Source organism: Erpetoichthys calabaricus, chromosome 1, assembly GCF_900747795.2.
Source record: "Erpetoichthys calabaricus chromosome 1, fErpCal1.3, whole genome shotgun sequence".
Lineage (NCBI taxonomy): Eukaryota > Metazoa > Chordata > Cladistia > Polypteriformes > Polypteridae > Erpetoichthys > Erpetoichthys calabaricus.
The window spans coordinates 187127513-187148216 of NC_041394.2; the positions used below are offsets into that span (position 1 = coordinate 187127513).

The following is a 20704-nucleotide window of genomic DNA, read 5'->3' on the forward strand; positions in this document are numbered from 1 at the left end:
GGAGCCTCTGTATAACCTTGTGGCATAACGGTCCATGTCCAACGGCGGTTTTGAAAAGTGAAAGCAAACCAATACTGAGAATCAGGATGTACAGGAATAGAAAAGAAAGAAATTTGCTAAGTCAATTACTGAGAAGTAACGAGCTGTCACAGGAATCGTAGAAAGAATAGTGGAATGATTAGGGACAATCGGTGCCCTAGAAAAAATAGCAGAATTAACTTGTCTGAGGTCTTGGACAAAACGCCAAGAGCCATCAGCCTTTTTTACAGGCAGAATAGGAGAGTTTACAGGCGAATATTTGATAGGGATTATAGCCCCTCTTTCAACAAGTTCTTTATGTACAACTGCAATTCCGAGTTCAGCCTCGGGAGAGAGAGGATATTGTGCACGGCAAGGGCGGAAAGATGATTTGGGGAAAACCACTAGGGGTTCACAATTAGCAATCCTGCCGAAGTCATTTTTCCCCAGTGACCAGAGAGAGTCAGGAATACAGGAGAGCCATGGAAACGAATCAGTTTTTTTTTTTTTTTTTTTTTTTTTTTTTTAGTGTCTCTGTTTTAATTCTCTCTTAATGTTTGTTTTTTTTTAAATATTTTGCTTTTAGTCTTGCTTGTTTTAACTGTACAGCGCTTCGGTCGGTTATAATGCTGTGTTTTTAAGCGCTTAACAAATAAAAATGGTATGGTATGGTATGGCAGGTTGATCTGAAGTAAAACCTTAGTCACGAGGTGATCTGGGGTGTCAAAAACACCAGGTGCAACATATAGCCAATCAGTCCTATCGATACATTGCTCTACCCACGGACCTAACTCAACCCATTTAATGGAAGGAGCCTTAGCCAGAGAGATATGGGGAACTGACCCTCCCAAATAAAAGTTATTCTGAGTAGATGTAAGGTATACGGAGGCCGCCGCTTTTGAGGAGGAAATGAAAACACAGGGGACATAAAGTGTTTCAGGACGTGTTCCAGAGGAAAGGAAAGACTCTAACCACGGCATGTCAACTTCATTAGGGAAATATTGGGCAGTGCAATGTACAGTGTCTGGGGTCTGTAGGTGATGGAAAAGGCAAGAGGGGAAGGAATGTAAGGCTTTGAGAAGAAGGGTGTGCGGGGAAATGTCCATTTGAATTGATAGGCAGAGGAGCTGTGGGATGGAGCAGTAGAACCCTTGTTCAGTTTGTGAAATGGAAACAGACAGTTTTGTCATGAGATCTCTTCTGAGAAGATTTACTGGACACAAATGGTTCAAAAGAAAATGATGAGTCAACGGAGAGCTGTCAAGGTTGAGCTGGACTTGCAAAGGCTTAGAAACCAGCAGAGTGTGAGGTTGTCCTGAGGCTGTGAGTACTTGTACAGTGTCCTTCGAGGCGGGGACCTCCATTTGTGACAAAGTGGAGCGCGTGGCCCCAGTGTCCACAAGGAAGGCAGTTTCCTTTCCATTGATAATCAAAGTCAATAAAGGATCGGTTTCAGAATGACGAGTGAGTAAAGGAAACTGTGAGGAACAGCTGGGGGTCCCTATGATTTCCTAGGACCAAGGAGTGTCATTGGGCTCCGGGAGAGGGTGTGGCGGAAGTGGACGCCTGTCCGGGCAGTCACACCTGAAATGTCCAGGTTTACCGCAGCCCCTTCCATAGCCTCTACCTCGGTTAAAGATTCCTCGTCCTCTTCCCCCTCTGCCCCTTCCGTTATCGGCGCCTCCAGAAAAATACTGTAATTGTGCAGCTAATAACTTGGACTGAGTATTGGATTCCTTTTGTTTAGATTGTCTCTCACCATGTTCTGCATGTCTTTTTACTTCGTCAAAAGTGGCACTCTCCCACCCAATGCAGGAGGTGCGGACTTTATTTTGAATATCACTGCGGAGACCAGATGCAAAAGGTGGGACAGCTGCTCGGTTTCGTTCTTCTGGAGCCTCCAGGCCAGAATGATTAGCCATGAGGTCTTGAATCCGGTGTGTCCACTCATCAACAGTCTCATCTTTACGTTGCTTTGCGGCTGAGATTAGAGACCAGTCTGTCCCTTTCTTATATTTCTTTGCTATTTCAGTCTTTACCAGTTCCCACTGTGCTTGGAAATTGGCATCCTCATCGGCAGTTCTCTGCAGGCTTTGGTCCCACTGTCACGGATTGCCACCCGCACGCTGACCATGACTAACAGTAGGCCAGGTGGTTCCCAATTTTCTACGCAGGACCTGGGTCCAGTCCGCGGCATTGGGCTTGTACATATCATCGAGCTGTTGGAGCTGTTCCACAAACTTTAAACCACCGACTCCTTTGGGGTCAGGTAATTCGGCCACTACATCTTTTAATTCCTGGATGTCCCAATTACGGTGTATCATTACAATAGTGGGATTATTGGGTCCTGCTGCTGCATCAGGGTCATGTCGGGGATTTGGAACTTGCATCAAGGGGCAGGAATACTCTGGTAGTGTGATGAAGTTGCATCCCAATTGGGGGCTGTTGTGTGATCGCAATGTTTGGCTTCTAGTATGGCCGGAAATCGGGGAGTGGAGTGAAGCATGTGTCTGGGGTGAATTATCGGCTACTGGAGGTGCCGATGGGGCGTTTGGAAGGGAAGGAGAAGGTGGGGGTTGATAAGGAGGTGGGGAGTGAATAATTGGGTAAAGGGGATCCTTCTTATCTGATTTCTTTCGCCTATTTTCTGGGTCCGGCTCTGTCTTAGTCTTTTGCAAGGCTAATAACATCTCTTCTTTTTCTTTACGTTTTAATTTCAGCGGAAAGTGTTTCATTTCTCTCCTGGGCTGCCTCTAAGGTACGGTCTTTAATAACTAGTTCACATCTATCAAACATATCAATCCAGTAAGGTCCCCTATTGCAACAACCCTGCGTGTTATGGCACAATATCTTTCTAATTTCCTGGATTTCTGAAATGTCTCCAGTGCCATCCACTGGCCATCTTCCCCCACTTTGTTTATTCCACTTCTTACATGCCTTCTTAAAATCAAATCCAGTTTTCCTTTCTACTAATTTACGAGGTGAACCCCCTTTCGACTTTTCCCCAAATAGTCCTCCTAACAGAGACTTGTTTTGTTCTAGGGCAACCCCCCCCCCCTTCACCAGTTTACTATTTGACTTCCCCATTATGAGCTACAGCTGCCTGCGTCCAAGCAGATCAGCCCTCTTTGGTTCCACCATCCTGCTCACACCTCTCCCGGATCAGTACTCTGGTGACTTCGTGGCTTTAGCGGGCTGACAGTCTGTTTTGGCCCAAGTCCGGGATATTTGGCAGGTCAATGCCAGTCCCTTCGCAATGTAGCCTCCTATCTGGTAACCGCTGATGGTGTCCGTCACAGGTTAACCCATTGGAGATGGTGCGAGACCTAGCTAAGGGCAGCCCTTTATTCTCTTGTGCTTTCCCTTGGGAATCCGAGATTCCACTTGCACTTTTTACTGAGGGACCCAAGTATTGCTCAGCCACAGCAAACTGTCCTCAACATATATTCCCTCCCACAACTGGCTTCGGGGATCCCCCGGTCTACTCACCAAGTTCCAGTTCTTCAGGGAATCTCCCAGTGTTCTCTCCGAACCCGTCAATTCGTATCAGAGGAGGACGACAGTCTCTCACGCAGGACTTCGTCCGAGGCAGGCCAGTCCTAAATTTTGCCGGAGCTGGTCCTTCCGACCCGGCCAGAGTCAGTCCTTTTACCGTTCCTCTGGACGATCCCGCTCAAGGGACTGACCGTCCGTCTCCGCCCCACGTTGGGCACCAGAAAACTGTGGACGCGGGTTCAAAGAGAGAAGACAGCAGAGGATAGACACAGTTTGTTGAATCAATACACACCTTTATTCTTTATGATTCTCAGTGAGTAGAGAGACACCGCAGCGCCTGTCAGCTCAGGACTCAGCGGCAGCAGAATCTCTAGTTCCTCTTTTCTTACCGACTTTATAAGTCAGCTATCACGTACACATCATGCCAACACCCTGAGTAACAGACATATATGGCAAGCATTTTTGATTATTATTGAGTCATAAGGGCGGCACGGTGGCGCAGTGGGTAGCGCTGCTGCCTCGCAGTTGGGAGACCTGGGGATCTGGGTTCACTTCCCGGGTCCTCCCTGCGTGGAGTTTGAAGGAATGTTACACCCAAGAATTTAGGGGACAGAATAAGAGACAGAAATTATACTGTCTTTTAAACTACATCTTTGTTCATAATAATTTCTTTTTTCCACACCCATTTTCCACAAAATGATGAGTTCCAATTAATCTTTTGTAGTATTAAGTGTCTAATTTTCTTCGATGGTTTAGATTTACTGATTTTTCTTACACTGAAAGGTACATGACAGTAAACGCAAAGTAATTTTAGTGATCGTCCTACTGTAAAGCATTTCCTGATGGTGGTGGAATTTTCTAGGAAACATCCACAGGTCATGAGTGCATAATCCAACAGGTGCAACAATAATATAAGTTACATGCCAGTCTCAGTCCCTCTCACGAGTGTAGCCTGAGATGGTGTTGTCCACTTTCACCATTAAAGCAACAAATAATAAAATTTTTTAGAGAAGAATGTTGATACAACCCTTCAGTGCACTCCCAGATACTTATCCGTCCTACTGTGGTTATCCAGAGTCAATTTAAATAGGTGTTCTCTTTATTTTATTAATTAGTCTTATATTTAACATTATTTAAATGTATTTATAGGATTTTATTTTGTAAAGATATTTTATGTGTGATAGAGGATATGACGGTTGTAACAAAATTCATCTCCCCCATGCTATTCTTATTTTTCATCTAAGCGTGTTTTGCTGTGTTGTCATAATGCTCCTATTTGTTATTTGCTTGAAACAATATTTGTCAATGTGGATCTCTAGACCATGATAAACAAGAGTGAACCTTATTTCAGTTAAGCAGTGGCATATTGAATTAGTTTATTAGACTTAATACTTTATATTAGCACTCTCTTTTAATTAGTGTACAGTATGCAGATAGCCAAAAAGCAAAGTTCTACAACTTCAAATGTAAAAAACTGTTCAGTTCAAGTCAGTGTGTCCTTTATTTAAGACGATTTGGAGCATTTTCACAGGTTTACTAATGCAAAACAGAAACAAAAAAAGAGACTATGCAACATACAGGTATACTCTTACAGTATATGGACACAGCTCTTTATGTAAATTGTAGGAGAGAGATTCATAAATGTAGGCTAAAATATAATAGAAACCAAATGCCACAGCATAATAAGAAGATAAAAATAGAATGGGAAATAGCTGACCATAATAATAGACACTTTTTTTATTTAAGGAAAAAAAAACTGAAGGACCTTATTTGTTAATAGTCAAATATAGACATTTACTAAGTCTATGGAATTCTAGGCTAAATTCTACAGCAAAGCATGCAGTAAAAGCCTTAAAAGGTTAGTGTTTGTAATTTATGAATTTGAAATTTATGATTAAAATTGAAATAAAGGTGCTGGAAAACAGGAATTGCAGAAAACACAAGTGTCCTATTACTTAAGTAATTATTGACATTTATCAAGTTAGTGTTATTGACTTTTTTGTTTAATTATTAGAACATTAGAAAAATGTAGATGAGAAACAGCAGCAACCCAACGAAGCTCACCAGTCCTATCCACTTAACTCCTCCAAAATAACATCAAGTAGAGTTTTAAAAGACCCTACATTCCTACCGTTTACCATGCTATTTGTTAACTTGTTCCACATGAAGAAAATCTTTCTAATGTTTGCACAAAATTTTCCCTTAAGTTTTCAATTGTGTTACTGTGTTTTTGTTAAACTGATTTTAACCTAACACTCTTGATCCACTGTACTACCTAACATTTTTAGCTCCTGCATGTATTACTTTACATTTACTTACATAATTTCATCTGCCACAAATCTGCCCAAGACTGTCCAAGTTCCTCTGTAAAGATTCAATGAATTCTAGATTATCTGCCAATTCTCCTGGCTTGGTATCATCTGCAAACTTGATCATCTTGTTATTTACATTCCGAACCAAATAATTTATATATGTTAAAAATACTAGCAGTCCTAGCACTGACCCCTGAGGGACACCACCTGATTTTGATAAGACTCCTCGTATCATTACCTTGTTCTTTCTGTGTTTTAGCCAATTTTGCACTCACTTACACACTACGTCCTGTATTCTCACCTTTTTTTACTTTGATGCCCAATCTCTCATGTGGCACCTCATCAAATGCTTTCTGAAAATCAAGATAAGTAATATCATTATATCCATTCTGATCATCTCCTTTTGTTGCTTCCTCATAGAATTCCAGCATGTTAGTAAAACACAGCCTCCCTCTTCTGAACCCATGCTGACTGCTCAGTAAAATTCATTCTCTTGCCATGTGTTACTCAATCTTATCCTTAAAAATTCCTTCCATTAATTTACCTGTGATGCATGTTAAGCTTACTGGCCTATAGGTACTTGGATCTGCCAGATCTTCCTTTATATACAACTGGATAATATTTTCAATTTTCCAGTCCTTTGGAATTTACCCAATATACAGTGGCTTCCTAAAAATATGCGTCAAGGGTTTCTTTATGTACTCACTACCTTTCTTAAGATCTGAGAGTTAAATATTATCTGGTCCTGGTGATTTGTTTGATTTCAGCCTATTTAATCTAAGCAGTACTTCTTCTACAATCTCCAAATCATTCGGGTCCGCCTTAATAGTCTGTGTTACTTCTTGGAGGTTACCCACTTCGTTACATGTGATGACCTCAGAAAAATGCAGGTTTACAGCATCTGCTATTTCACTGTCTATTTATTTTAATTTTGCTTTACTATCTCTGATGCACTTCATATCCTCCTTGACTGTTTTTTTCTATTAAATTACTGAAAAAATCTCTTTGGGTCATCTTTTGACTTCTCTACAATATTCATCTTTAACTGCATAATTTTTTAAAATTTCCTTCTAATTTCAATATTTGGGATGTACCGTTCCTGCATTATATGTAAAATGTTTTTACACTTGTCCCATTGGCCTTCAAATGTTTCCACACTTAAGCGCTTATCCTAGTATATCCATTTTAGACTTTGCCACATCAAAATTTGCCGTACCAAAGTTAAACTTAACAGTTTTATTCTTTGCATCCATTCATTTCCAAAACACTTTGAATTATATTATATTATGGTCACTTGACCCTAGCTGTTCAATCATATCTACACCATCAATTCTATCCTGGCTGTTACAACATACTAAATCTAGACAGTCCTTCTACATTGGTGCTTTAACATACTGTGTTAAAACAGTTACTGATAAAGTCTATCCTCTGCTATTTGCAAAATTAGCCCAGTTAATATTTGGGTATTGTTAAAGTTCCCCATGACTATATTATCCCCCTGTAAACGTTTTAATATAATGTAATATAATATTATTTAAAAGTATGCATTGGAATTACTGTCAGCACTAGGAGTTTAAAGCACACTTCTAAAATAAGGCCTTTCCAGACAAATCCAAATGTCCTCACTTAGATGTGGCTCATCATCCATCTGAAAAAGAGACACATTTAAATTCTGCTTTATATAAATGGCAACTACCCCCCCCCCCCAACACACACACACATACTTCTTCTTTTCTGTTATGTCTACCCTTTCTAAAAAATGTGTACCCTTCTACTCTATACTCATCTTTGTTATTTGGCCAAGTTTCTCTTATAGTTATAATATTATAATTATGCTCAGCTTCATTCAATTCTAACTCACTTGATTTATTTTTGGTACTTCTAGCATTAGGAAAAGCTGTTTTTTAATGTGTTACTTTAAAAATAGAACCATTTATATGAAGAGTTATTTAGAGACATAATAAACTACACCCCTATATGGCAATGGAAACTAACAATCAAACATGAATATCAAAAACTGTTAAGCACTATCTTTAAGGGTGCTGAGCTGTCAACTGATGATTATTTGGAAAAGACTGTGCTCAGATGGATGAAGTGCCTGCCGGATAGTCCAAGAAAAACCTGGGAGTTACTTGGCCTGACTACTGTTCTGATGGAGTATGCTGGGAATAATTAGCAGATGCTTCTGTTCACTATTCACTTCTTAATTAGTTTATTCTGCATCTCAGTAATGGTCAGGGGCAAACAAATGGTTCAATCAAAATGTAAGACCTCAGCCTTGGAGGTAACTGCAAGGACCTGTGACCAGAAGGTAACTTGTGTCCATCATGTGACAACCTTTGTGCCTGTTGGTGGACACCAGTGAAGAATGAAGTTGTCATGTTGAATAAAGATGACTTCTGTGCAATATCAGTATCAGTAGGAAGGTCTTCACATTTGTGTGACAGGTATCAGCAGGCCAAAAAGACAACAACTATTGCAGTGGCTGAAACAAAAGCCTGCCTATGAATGGAATTTAGTGAGAGGTTCCCAGCAAGGGTGGTGAAAAATGGAAATGGGTATATTGTCAAGCGGTGAAAGGAGTACCTTGAGGAATGTTTAAACCTAGTGGGTACACCTTCCTCCTTAAAAGGAGCATCGCCAGGAGCATTAGTTGGCATTGTGTCCATCTTGGTAGCTAAGATCAATGCAGTGATTTAAAACAAAAAAAAACCGCCAAATGGCAAGGTTACAAATGAGACCCAACTGAAAATGTTGAAAGCACTAGATATTGTGGGGTTTTTTCTGGTTTATGCGTGTCTTGAGTGTTGCGTAGGAGACACGGACATTACCTCAGGAATGGCAAACCTAAGTGCTGGGTCCCATTTTTAAAATGGGGGAGAGAGTAGGGTATTTTCTAATTATTAAATTATCATACTGCTTCGTCTCCCCGAGAAAGCTTCTGACAGTGGCCTGGAACAGATATTTTTTTGAAAATTTTCAGCTCTGTTAGAAACAATACTGATTACACCCTGGCTATAGGGCAGTGGACCAACTCTTTGCCCTTGAACAGATGTTTGTGGATTTGTGGGATCCTGGCTACATATGTTTTGCGCATTTTTAAAAAGCTTATGACTAATTCCTTCTAAAATGCTAAGGGAAGAAGTATGGGGTTTTAGGGCCGTAGCTGTTTGACAATTAGACCCTAAATATGCGAGTAAGAGTCATATTTGCATACATACTGTTAAGTCGAGTGTGTGCATGTTGAGATTTGGTCTCTGCTAAGGGAAAGAGTGGCTTGCTCTCTTTAAGTAAAGGATAAGCAGCTTACACAAGTGAAGGAGTTCAAGTACCTGAGAGTAGGGTTGTATGGTATACTGGTACCGGAAAAGTCCCAAAGAACCCAAATTTTAAAATGGCACAGCAACAGCATTTTGTTATCTTCAGAACAGGAACGAAACTTCAGCTTTCCTCTCATTCCACCAACATTCTTTTACCATGCATATTGATTTGATTGAGACTTCACAGGGGAAACCTTAGAGCTTCAATGTGATAAGGAATTCACGAAGGACGCTTCCCCCACTTTATTGCTTTGACACAATTGGGCACGGTGGTATAGCTCACAAAGGAGGTGAGCAATTGTGTGGCACATATGGGGTTTGGAGTTATCCATCAAGTTTTTTGGAATCATTTTGGGACTGGTACTGAGGTTTTAAAGCAGGTATTGATACAGAAGTTAACATTTTAGTACTGATCCAACACTACCTCAGGTGATCTTATCAGTGAAGGAAGAGGGAATCATGAGATTGACCAATGCTTTGGTGTAACAGCAGCAGATCTGTGGTGAACCAGCAGTTAAGTTCTCAAAAGATACTTTCAGTTTTCCAGTCAGTGTACATTCATATCCCCAGCTTACTGTACATGTTTCCTGTCTTCTGGATTGACACAAGCTACTTGTGGTGGTTTGGGCATGTAGTAAAGATGTCCCTTTAGCACCTCTTATGGGAACAATGAGTCATGGTCCACTGGAAGAAGACTCAAGTGCTCACCCAGGACACCTCTCAGCTGACCACAGAGTATCTGGAAATTTCCCAGAAGGTGTTCATCTGATCAGACAAACTCAATGTATTGCTATCATGAACCTTATGAGGAAAAATGAAGTAAAAATGATGATGATGGTATTTGGCTAAGTGTCTTATTAAAGCCTCCAATGGCATGTGTATGCTACTATTGGCTCACAAGTGAGTTAAGCTGAGGTCAGAGATGAGAATTCAACCTGCATTATTGTGATGTAAGGTGTAATGCCTTAGACTCTACACCACACTCCCTGTCCATCTTCCTTAAACTACTGTGTTTTGCATTCAAATTGGCACACAAGTGATATAAAAACAAAACATTTTGAATAGATCATTTTTCTTCTGTAGATACTAACAGCCATTTTTTCTTACTTTTATAACCTAATTACAGTGGAACCTCCGTTCACGGCCATAATTCGTTCCAAAACTGGTTGTGAACTGAAGCAATTTGCCCCATAGGATTGTATGTAAATACAATTAATCTGTTCCAGACCATACGAACTGTATGTAAATATATATTTTTTTAAGTTTTTAAGCACAAATATAGTTAATTAAACCATAGAATGCACAGTGTAATAGTAAACTAAATGTAAAAACATTGAATAACACTGAGAAAACCTTGAACAACAGAGAAAACTAACACTGCAATAGTTCGCGCTATAAAGCTACCAACCGCTGGCTAAAAACACTTTTTTTAAATGAGTTGTAAGCACAGGGAAAAAAATGAACATTTGAAAAAATCCGTAATTTAATAAACCACCAAGGAAAGTAACATTGCAACAATGCACGCTACGAACCGATCGCTGTAAACAGAAGTGAAAACAAAATCAAGCCCAGTGCATTCTTTAATTGCCTTCCTACCTTATGCGTCCAGCACCGCTCTACCTTGTGTCTGTGTTTTGTAATTTAAAATAAACGCAATATGAAAGTTCTCTACCTTTCAGAAATATGTGGATGATTCCCCCTTCACTTTTTTCAGTCATTTTATTCCAGTACTTGCTCCTAGTTGGTTATCGATTCCTGGGTCAGGATGGTAGAGGTTAAACACTTGCATGAGTTTACCAGTGAAGTGATCTGTGCACCAGCAGATATTAACATGCAGTGAAACTACAAACTACCTACAATAATAACAGTGAGCCTCCAAATATAGCTTACTTGGAAGATGAAGTTGCTTAGAAAATAGTTACTTATGTAATTCTGAGTTTGTGTACTTTCTGATCTTTCTCACCTGTAAATATACTTCAGTTTTTAGATTTGTTTTCAAGTAAAAGTCACCACAACAGCCAAATCACTTCCTTTGTGACCACGCAAATACAGAAGCCAATAATGTTCCCTGCCAGGCTGCCTTACTGTGTTGTACATTACAATACTTTGCAGATTGAAGGTTAAATTTATTTTTCTGTTAATGTACATGTATAAATGTTTTTTCTTTTACTATTACCATGTCATGTGTGATACCCTTGGCATAATATAAAGATAATTACCCACCTATGATACACTGTTAAATCTTAAAATATCTACTTACAATTTAAGGTGCACATCAAGAGAAGCTACCTAATGATCTTTGTTACTTTGTCAAGTTCTTCTTAATTGTTAGCCTGCTCTAACATCACATTTTCCACAAATCATTTTGGCCCTCTTCCCATGCCCATCACATCCAAAGGCCTCTTTTCTGCCTTAATTTGCTTCCACTTCAGTTTTGCATTTCCGCTATACGCACCTGACTTTAACCATACCTTCAAAGGTATTACAATTTCTCTTACACTAGCACATCAAGCCATCTCTGATTTGCCATATTTTTATTTCACTGTATTGCCAGGGTATAGTAATAGGGCCACTCTAGCATGCTATTAATTGCCTATATGAACTTGGTGAGACTTATGTCCAAATACTTACCATTAAGTTGAATTTGTTTACTGTAGGTGTCAGAACTCCATCAAAGCTGTGTCTTGTCACCAGTCCTGTTTGTGGTTTTCATGAAAAGTATATTAAGGTGCAGTCAAGAATGTAAGGGTCTCCAGTTGGGGATGCTAGTTATGGCATCATTGCTTTATGCAGGTTGTCCTCTTTGCTTCATCTGACTGTGACCTTCAGCACACATTCGAATAATTCACTGCCGAGTGTATTAAAGCGGCAGTGATGAGCATAAGTACCTCCAAATACGAGGTCATGGAAAAGAATGTTCTGTCACTCTCCAGGTGAGGGTGGAAAAACTGCCCTTGGTGCAGAGTTCAAATATCTCAGTAGCTTATTGAAGTGTGATTCAAAAAGAGAATCGGAGATTGATAACTGAATTGGAGTGGAAGCAGATACTTTACGAGTGCTCTACTGGTCTGTGGTGGTGATGCAGTAGCTGAGCCTAAAGATGAAACTCTTGGTTTACTTGCTGATTTACATCCCTGTCCTCCTCTATGGTCAGGAGCTGTGGATAATAACTGAAAAAGTAAGATCACAGGTACGAGTGTTATAACGTGACGTTTCTTCACAGGTCAACTGGGCTGACACTCAGGAGAGCCTCAAAGTATAGTTGGTGCTCCTCTGGATAAAAAGGAGCCAGTTGGTTGGGCATGTCATAAGGATTCCCCCAGGCATCTTCACCTATAGCTGCTCCAGGCACATTCCACAGGACACGCTGAAGGAATTATTTCTGTTGGCTGGTTTGGGAATAAATACCTGGGAATTCCCCAAGAAGAGATGGAATCTCTAGCTTGGAACAGGGAAGTTTGGGTTAACCTACTTAGCATATTGTCAGTGACCCCCACCAGGAAAAGTGGTTAAGAAAATGTGATGGGATGAGTTTTCACTTTCAGATCAAAACTGAAAAAACTGAAAATTACTTTTTTGAAAAATATGAAAACAATAAAGGAAAGAGGTAGACAGGGTATCCATTATATTTAAAGGGTGTAAGATATAACTACACTTTAGATGGGCTTGTTCTATCATGGAAAATTGAAACCTGAGGACCTCAGTCAACAACAAAATAACAGTACTTCACTTTGAACATACTACACCTCAGTCTGATGCCTATAGTTATAGTGTCCCACACTCAAAGGAATGAATATGAAATTTCTATTTAAAATAAGTGTTTTAATAATATACTGTATTGTAGAAAAAAACTGCAAGAAAACTGGACTAGTTGTAGCTACTTTTGAGCTGTTTTGTTAATGTGCGGTACATGTCCTTTCCTTTGGCAATAATAAAGTTATTTAAAGGAATTTTGTGAGTCAAAAAAAGTATCCTTTTAACAATACACGATTTCAGATGCAACAACAAGCATGCCTTTGTAAATGCTTCCTCTCCTGTACAGTATTTTTATGATGTGGATGAACACTGACATTTTGTTGTGGGCTAGAAACTAGTACTGTAGAAAAATTAAGCTTATTAATTTATTCTTGAAATATTTTTATACATTATTTTTCCCTTCTGTATTTATAGCCAAAATGAAGTTAAAAGCCTATGGGGACATCTGAGAAAAAATGAAGCTCATCTTTTGTCAAACTTTGAAGAATTTTTGGGCAGAGTGACATATCAGATTCAAGAGGCCAATGAAGAAAAGAAGGAAATGGAAAGTGCACTGAAGAGGTGAATTTGCCTTGTTTGCTTGTTTTTAGGCTTGATTAAGGTCTAATACCATATGTGGCAGGTATAGGTAAATCAGCGTTCATCTATTTATTTCTTTGTTTTCTAAACTTGTGTTATTGAGTATAAATTGAGTGTCAGGGTCTATCTGTAGCATTGAGTGGAAGATTTGAAACAGTCCTGGAATGGACGCCATTCCATCACAGAACACACTCACACACGCTTACTCTGGGCGAGCTTAGATTTGCTATTCAAAGTAACTACATGTGTTTGGATTGTGGGAGTAAATGACAGCGCCCAGAGGGACAACGTGCAGACGTCATACAGAAGGCACTCCAGGTGGGGATGCAATGCTACCAGTCCTCCATTGAACTGCTCCCCTATTTTCACTTTAAATTTAATTGGCTCATTTATAATCAATATTGGGAAGAGCTCTTTTCACTACAAGCAATATTGTGTTTAATGAAAAATATATTTAAATTATAGTTGTAGCTGTAGATTATAATGAAGGTTGTCAAATGGTGTTATTTTATTATACAATGAAAAATGAAATATTTCCCAGCAGGTCTTGTTTTAACAGACTACCTTATTAATATGTTATAACCAGGAAAAGTAAAGAGTGCAAAAATATTTAGTAATAGATTCTGCTGATTGATGATTATTCTGACAAGTATCCTTGATTTGAGGACAACAAAGTATTCTGTTTAGTATTTTTGCTCAACGCTCTTTAAAACTAAAGAGGTTGGAAATTATATGAAAGAATGATGATAGTTGCAACTAAAATCACTTTTTGTCTGCCTTTTGTTATGGCTGTAAAATTAAATATAAATATTGGGTCAGTATGAGATTATAAGCATCAGTTTCCAATAAAGGGAGAATACACTTAAAAACCGAGTATGATGATTTTCTTTAGTATAATTTATATACTGTATTACTTTTTTTATTCAAATGTGTGCAATCTACTTAAGGATGTTGATTTCCTGCTCTGTCTTATCTTGTTAGAAGCACAAGAGGTGCAACAAAAAAAGTGAACTGCTTACTGTATACCTTCATTTGCTCTTGTGAAGAACCTTAAACTCTCTACCAGTTGCATAATCGACCAAACTGCGACTCCACAACCATGTCCACAACTGTGCTGTGGCTTATAACTTACCTTAAATTAAAGGGTCAGCTAAATCATTAGATACAAAATACAAACCTACAGTGGATTTTGTAAAGCTAATTGGGTGACAGTTACTTTTTTAAATGATACAAAATAAATCTCGAATGAAAATATTTCTTCTTTTTTCTGTTAACCTAGGAAGGTAGCTACTCATGATGATGAAATACAGCGCCTTTATGAAGAAATGGAGCAACAGATCAAGAATGAAAAAGAAAGGATTCTTTTACAGGTAAGTAATGACTACTACAGTTCACTAGAGTAAATTACTTTATCTTTGTGTCTGATCTATTTCTTGCATCCCTGTAGCATCTATAGTAGTAGTTTAATATGAATATTTAGTTAGTCCTAAAAACAGGTCACCAATTGCAATATTGGATACACGTTTGCTTGTTGTTAGAAATATCCAGTTTACCTACAACCCCAATTCCAAAAAATGGTAGGACAGTATAAAAAATGCTAATAAAAACAAAAAGTAGTAATGTTTTAATTTCTATTGTTAATTTTAATCCCTTTTTTGAAAATATTCACTCATGTATAAACCTGATGAGTACAACACACTTCTGAAAAGTTGGGACAGTCGAATGTAACTGTTTCTTTTAATAACAGTTATTAAGCGTTTGGACACTAAAGACAGGTTGGTTAAATTTAGCCAGAAGAATTTTCTCCAATTCATGCACAATTATATGGAGCTTTTGTTGCCATATTTTACGCTTCATCGTGTAACATTCATTCTCAATCAGAGACAAGTCAGAACTGCAGGCAGGCCAATCTAGTACCTGCACTTTCTTCTTATACATCAATGCACTTGTAAGTGTGCTTTGGTGTTGTCCTGCTGAAAAATGCTGGGTCATCCCTGGAAAGGATAGCATCTGATGGCATCAAATGTTGCTCCGAAATTTGTACATATCTTTTTGCATTAACAGTGCCCTCACAGATGTGCAAGTTTCATTTGCCATGGGCACTGTCAAACCCCAATACCATGACAGACAGTGGCTTTTGCACCTGACACTAATAACAGCTTGGATAGTCCTTTTCATCTTTGAGAACATGACAGCTGTTTTTTCCAAAAATTATTTGAAATGTTGACTTTTCAGGCCACAAAGCATGATTCCTCTGTGCTACTTTCCATCTTAGATGAGACCAAGTGCAGAGAAATTGGCAGTGCTTCTGGATACTGTTCATGTATGGACTCTGCTTTGCATAGTAAAGCCTTAATTTGCATCTGTGGATCCAACAGGTAATGGTATTGACTGAAAAGGTTTACCAAAGTATTCCTGACGGTGATGTCTAAGGGATCGGAGATCATGCATATTCAGAAGTGGTTTTTGACCTTGCCCTTTACGCAACAAGATTTCACCAGATTCCTTGAATTTGTTAATTATATTTGGCACTGTAGGGGGTGAAATGCCCTCAAATCGTACCACTTTATCTTTGTGGAATGTTGATCCCAAATTGATGTTTTATTCACAAATGCATCTGTTAGCAAATTGGTGAGCTTTGCCTGATCCTTGCTCTTAAAGAACTATGCCTCTTTTGGAGGCACCTTATATACTACTACACAATTGTCTCACCTGTTTCACATCATCTTGTTATTTATTCTTGTCACTTTACTATTAGTCCTCAACTATTCCTGTCCCAACCTTTACAGAATGTGTTGCAGGCATCAAAGTAAAAATAAACTTAAACCTTCGAAAAAACGGTTGATAGCAGTTGATTAGGTAAAACATGGAGAAACTTTTCTTTATACTGTACATAGTTAGTCTTGAAGCTTTCTTAGAAATACAATCTTTTGCAGTTGCAGACAAAGACAATCCCTTCTCAAAGACAAAATACAGATGTTAAACTTGCCTAATAGCCAAATTGTATGACAAAGACAACTTGGCACAGCTTAGCTACTATCAAGTACTGTAAAACCTTCAATGCCAAATTTAAGTCTAAAACCTATAAATTCAAATTAAGTTTATAGCACAGCAGTAGAGTAAATGGGTAATCCAGTCATTTAGTGTGTTCAAGGTACTGAGCAGAATAACATGGCAGACAGAGGTAATGTCAAGTTACACAGAAAAATATTTACAGTTTCATAATAAGATCTAACAAGGAAGTCAGCTATTCATGAAATTCATTCATCAGTTTGTGCAAAGCATAACTGAGCCAAAATTTGTACATCAGGCACACATTTCGTATTTATAACTTTGCATCCAGAACAAGCTGTGAATTGTGACAGCTGTCGGCAAGTGTCTCAGTAGGTCATTTGTTCTAGGAGTGCTTTACACATAGACAATTTTTGCTTAAAATGTTTTGCCTATCTTACAAATTAAATCAGATCTGAACTCACAACAACATTTGGATTAACACCAGGTGGGATAGTATTATGTAAGTAAACATGTTTTGTAGTATGCTGTGCTACATTACTTATCTTTCTTAATTGGAAGATACTTTGTTTTTCTCTCACAGGTCAATGGGGAAGTTAAACCCTCACTGGAATTTGACAAGAATTTGTTAAAATTATTGTAAAATATCTTGTCACTGTTTTATTTTTGCTACTGCTTTAATATATAGTAGTGTGAATCTAGCAAGAATTTCTCACCACAACAAGCTTTTCAGTATCATAATACCTGCAGTTTCACCCGATATTATTAAAAATATGTCCAGAAAAGGTAACTGAAAAGGCAACGTAAGAAAGTACTTGTTATGGTTTGTGCCAGTTAGAAAATCATTCAGGAGAGAGGATGCAATTACAAATGAACTCACAACAGATATTGAAAAAACAAAAGCTGATGTTGCCACCTTACACTTGTCTTTCCAATACAAAGTGCATATGGCTTGCTTAGTTCAATTCCATAATATCGTGTTTTACAGGATGAAGTTCTGTTTGCTGTAATCTGTTGTTTTTGCAGTCTCAGGCATATTTGTTGTGAATCAAAAATAATGTCTTTATCTGGATTGTAATCATGCATAAGCCTCCTGTTAAAATCTAGAACCCTTCTAAATTTGTCCTTGTGCTGACCTTTCTTTGTTGTCGAGTTATTAACATATTATAATATTCTTGGCCACCAGTAGATGTATCAGATGTCAAAAGAGTCCTCTTTGCATCATATTTTTAGTTTATTAACTAACTTAGAATTTGAATTGTATTAATATTATCGACACATTTCTGCATGGTTTTAGATAATCAGTGTTTTAGTATATAGATGCAGAACCATTTAGAGAGTGTTACTCATATAGCTCTCTGTTGTGTATAGGGAAGGAAATTGTGTGTGTGTTGTTTGTTTGTTTGTTTGTTTTGTTTTTTTTTTTATTTCCTTGAGAGATTTTTTTGGGATACAATGCTGTACTTTGTACTGTTTATGTTATGTTGCTTTGATTAAACTTTGTGTTACTTTATGTGTTCTGTTCTCTTCAATAAAGAAAAAAATAAAGTACAATCATTTAAGAGTGAATAGAAGATTGGGCTATTAGCTACCCAAACAAGTGAGATGGACTGATTTATTTCTCATTTATGAACTTTATTTTTTTAGGCCATATCAGCGATCTTTGCAGTGGTACCAACAATTAAACATTAGTAACCAGAGTTCAACCATACTTTGCAAGCATGACTCTTTGAATTATGGAAAATAAAAAGCTGCTGCCAAGAAACAGTGTTACTTCCCCTTCATCATTAAACAAAAATAGGCATAATTACAAACTGCATTTTTCCGTGTTGGTTGCAGAGATGCTGCCACGAGCGCCTGCCTTTGTTGTTGTTTTGTATTCTTTACTACTTTTTTAATGGATAAAATGAATAATTGAAAATGTGAGGAAGCACTCACACACCACAGCAACTGCTGAACATGCACCCTTTGTCTACTAGAGCATCACATGAATCGCCTAGCTGCCAGTAGAGCTACTGCGTATATGCTAGGGAAAGGGAGCTGGAACCAAAGAGAAGAAGGTACACACCTCATCTGTCTTCAGTTATCATGAGAAGTGTAAGAGTGCTTTTGAAGAAAATGGATAAGGTCTCAATGCTGATGAAGAGCCAAAGGGGATACAAACTCTGTAGTCTCATGTGTTTCACTGAGACATGGCTTAGTGTTGAAACACCAAATTCCACAGTTGTACTGGATGGATGTCAAATCGTGTATGCGTATGGTAGTAGGAGCGAAAGCAGCAAGAAGAAAGGAGGTTGTCTTGTCATTTTTGTGAATGACAAATCGTGCAATGCCAGACACATTTCAATTAAAGCACAGGTATGTGACTCAAACATTGAGCTGCTTGTGTTGAGCTTACAAGCTTATATGCCAAGAGAGTTTTCACATGCCATTGTGCTGGCAGTTTACATCCCCCCTTCCCACACCTCAGCAGACATGGCAATCGCAACAGACACAGTATCCACTGTAAAAGGTAGACTCACTACTGACCATCCAAGTGGTTTCATCACAGTTGCTGGGGACTTTAACTATGTTTCACTTTCCTCCACCCTCACCAGCTTTTAGCAGTTTGTGGACTGCATAACAAGAAAAAAGAAGACCTTGGGCTTGTTATATGCCAGTATTAATTAGGCATATAACTCTGTTGCTTTGCCACCTTTAGGCCAATCAGACCATAATTTGGTAGAGCTCATACCTGCATATAAACCCATTGTCCAGAGGTTGCCAACCACCACCAAGACCATGCAGAAATGGACAATGGAGGTTGAGGAAGCTCTGAAGGATGCCTTTGAGAACACTGACTGGGATATGTTTTGTGAGTCACATGGCCAGGATATTGATAGAATGAGCCACCATATCACAGACTACATCAGGTTTTGTGTGAATACCATAGTCCCCAACAACAAGCCATGGATCACAAAAGACTTGAAAGCCCTACTGAATATAAAGAAGAGAGCCTTCAGGTCTTGAGATAAGAGTGAAATTAAACATTCAGTCAGAACTGAAGAAGCAGCTTCATGAAGGGAAAGCCCACTACAGAGACAAACTTGAGCACAAGTTAAATCAAAACAACATGAAGGAAGTGTGACACGAGATGAGGACTATCAATGACTACAAACAGACTGTAAAACATGCAAAAGAAGGAAACAAACACAAAGGTAATAAACTTAACTGGTTCTTCAATAGGTTTGACTCATTCTTGTCAGTCCAACCCTCCCCCTGCACTGCTAGCCTCTGTGTTCAAGCTGAGGAGGTTCCGGAATCCCAACTGTCATCTGCACCCTGCATAACTTGCCTCTACAATGACATAACACTTCTAGTCTCGAGCCCCCATCCACTCCCTGGACTGTGTGTCACTGCTGATCAAATGAAGAGAGGGAAAACTGTGCATAAACAAGGCTTCAAACTCAGATGCCCCAGGGTGCTGAAAACATGTACTAGCCAGCACTGTGGGTTTCTTAAGCACCTGTTCTCCATTTCCCTGACTTTCCCAAAGTTTTCCCAGTTGGGGAAAACATTCTGTGTGGTCCCAGTGCCAAAAAAGGGCACTCCAGTGATCCTAAGGACTTCAGACCTTACTTTATACATCATGAAGACCTTTGAGAGGCTGGTTCTAAAACACTACAACTCCTGTTTTCCGAACATCTGGATCCTCTACATTTTGCCTATCAGACACACATAGGTGTGAAGGATGCTCTCATGTACATTCTCCACAGAGCTTAGCCCTGCTTGGACAAAGCCGTTACCACATTCAGGATAATGGTCTTAGACTTTTCCAGTGCTTTTAATACCATTCCGCCTTATCAACTGGGGAAAAAGCTTAAGGATTTGAATCTTGATGCTCCCACAGTCCCCTAGATCACAGACTACCTGATCAACACACAACAGTTTGATAGGCTGAGGGACTGTCCTGCCCCACTCTTATGTTATGTTTACCCTCCAAACAGCAGGCTTCTAGCATGATACCAGCACTTGCCATCTACAGAAATTTTCAGATAATTTGTAAATCATAGGCTGCATTAATAATGGAAATGGCTCAGAGTATAGGAAGGTTGTTAAGGACGTTGCCTTGTCGTGAGGGGGACAACAACCTGTAACTCATAATCAGCAAGACAAAAGACCTTGTGGTGGATGTCCGGCAAGCTAAGGAGCCTCTGAGACCTATCACGATCC

The 20704-nt window shown here is 38.9% G+C and overlaps 1 protein-coding gene across 1 annotated transcript in view; it reads left to right on the plus strand.

Moving 5' to 3' along the window:
• cracr2aa (calcium release activated channel regulator 2Aa) overlaps positions 1–20704 on the plus strand; it is a 236686-nt gene that overhangs the window by 177568 nt on the left and 38414 nt on the right. The window contains exons 6-7 of the mRNA XM_051922934.1: positions 13316–13462; positions 14760–14850. Coding sequence (XP_051778894.1) covers positions 13316–13462; positions 14760–14850 — 238 coding nt within the window. The remainder of the gene's footprint in view (positions 1–13315; positions 13463–14759; positions 14851–20704) is intronic.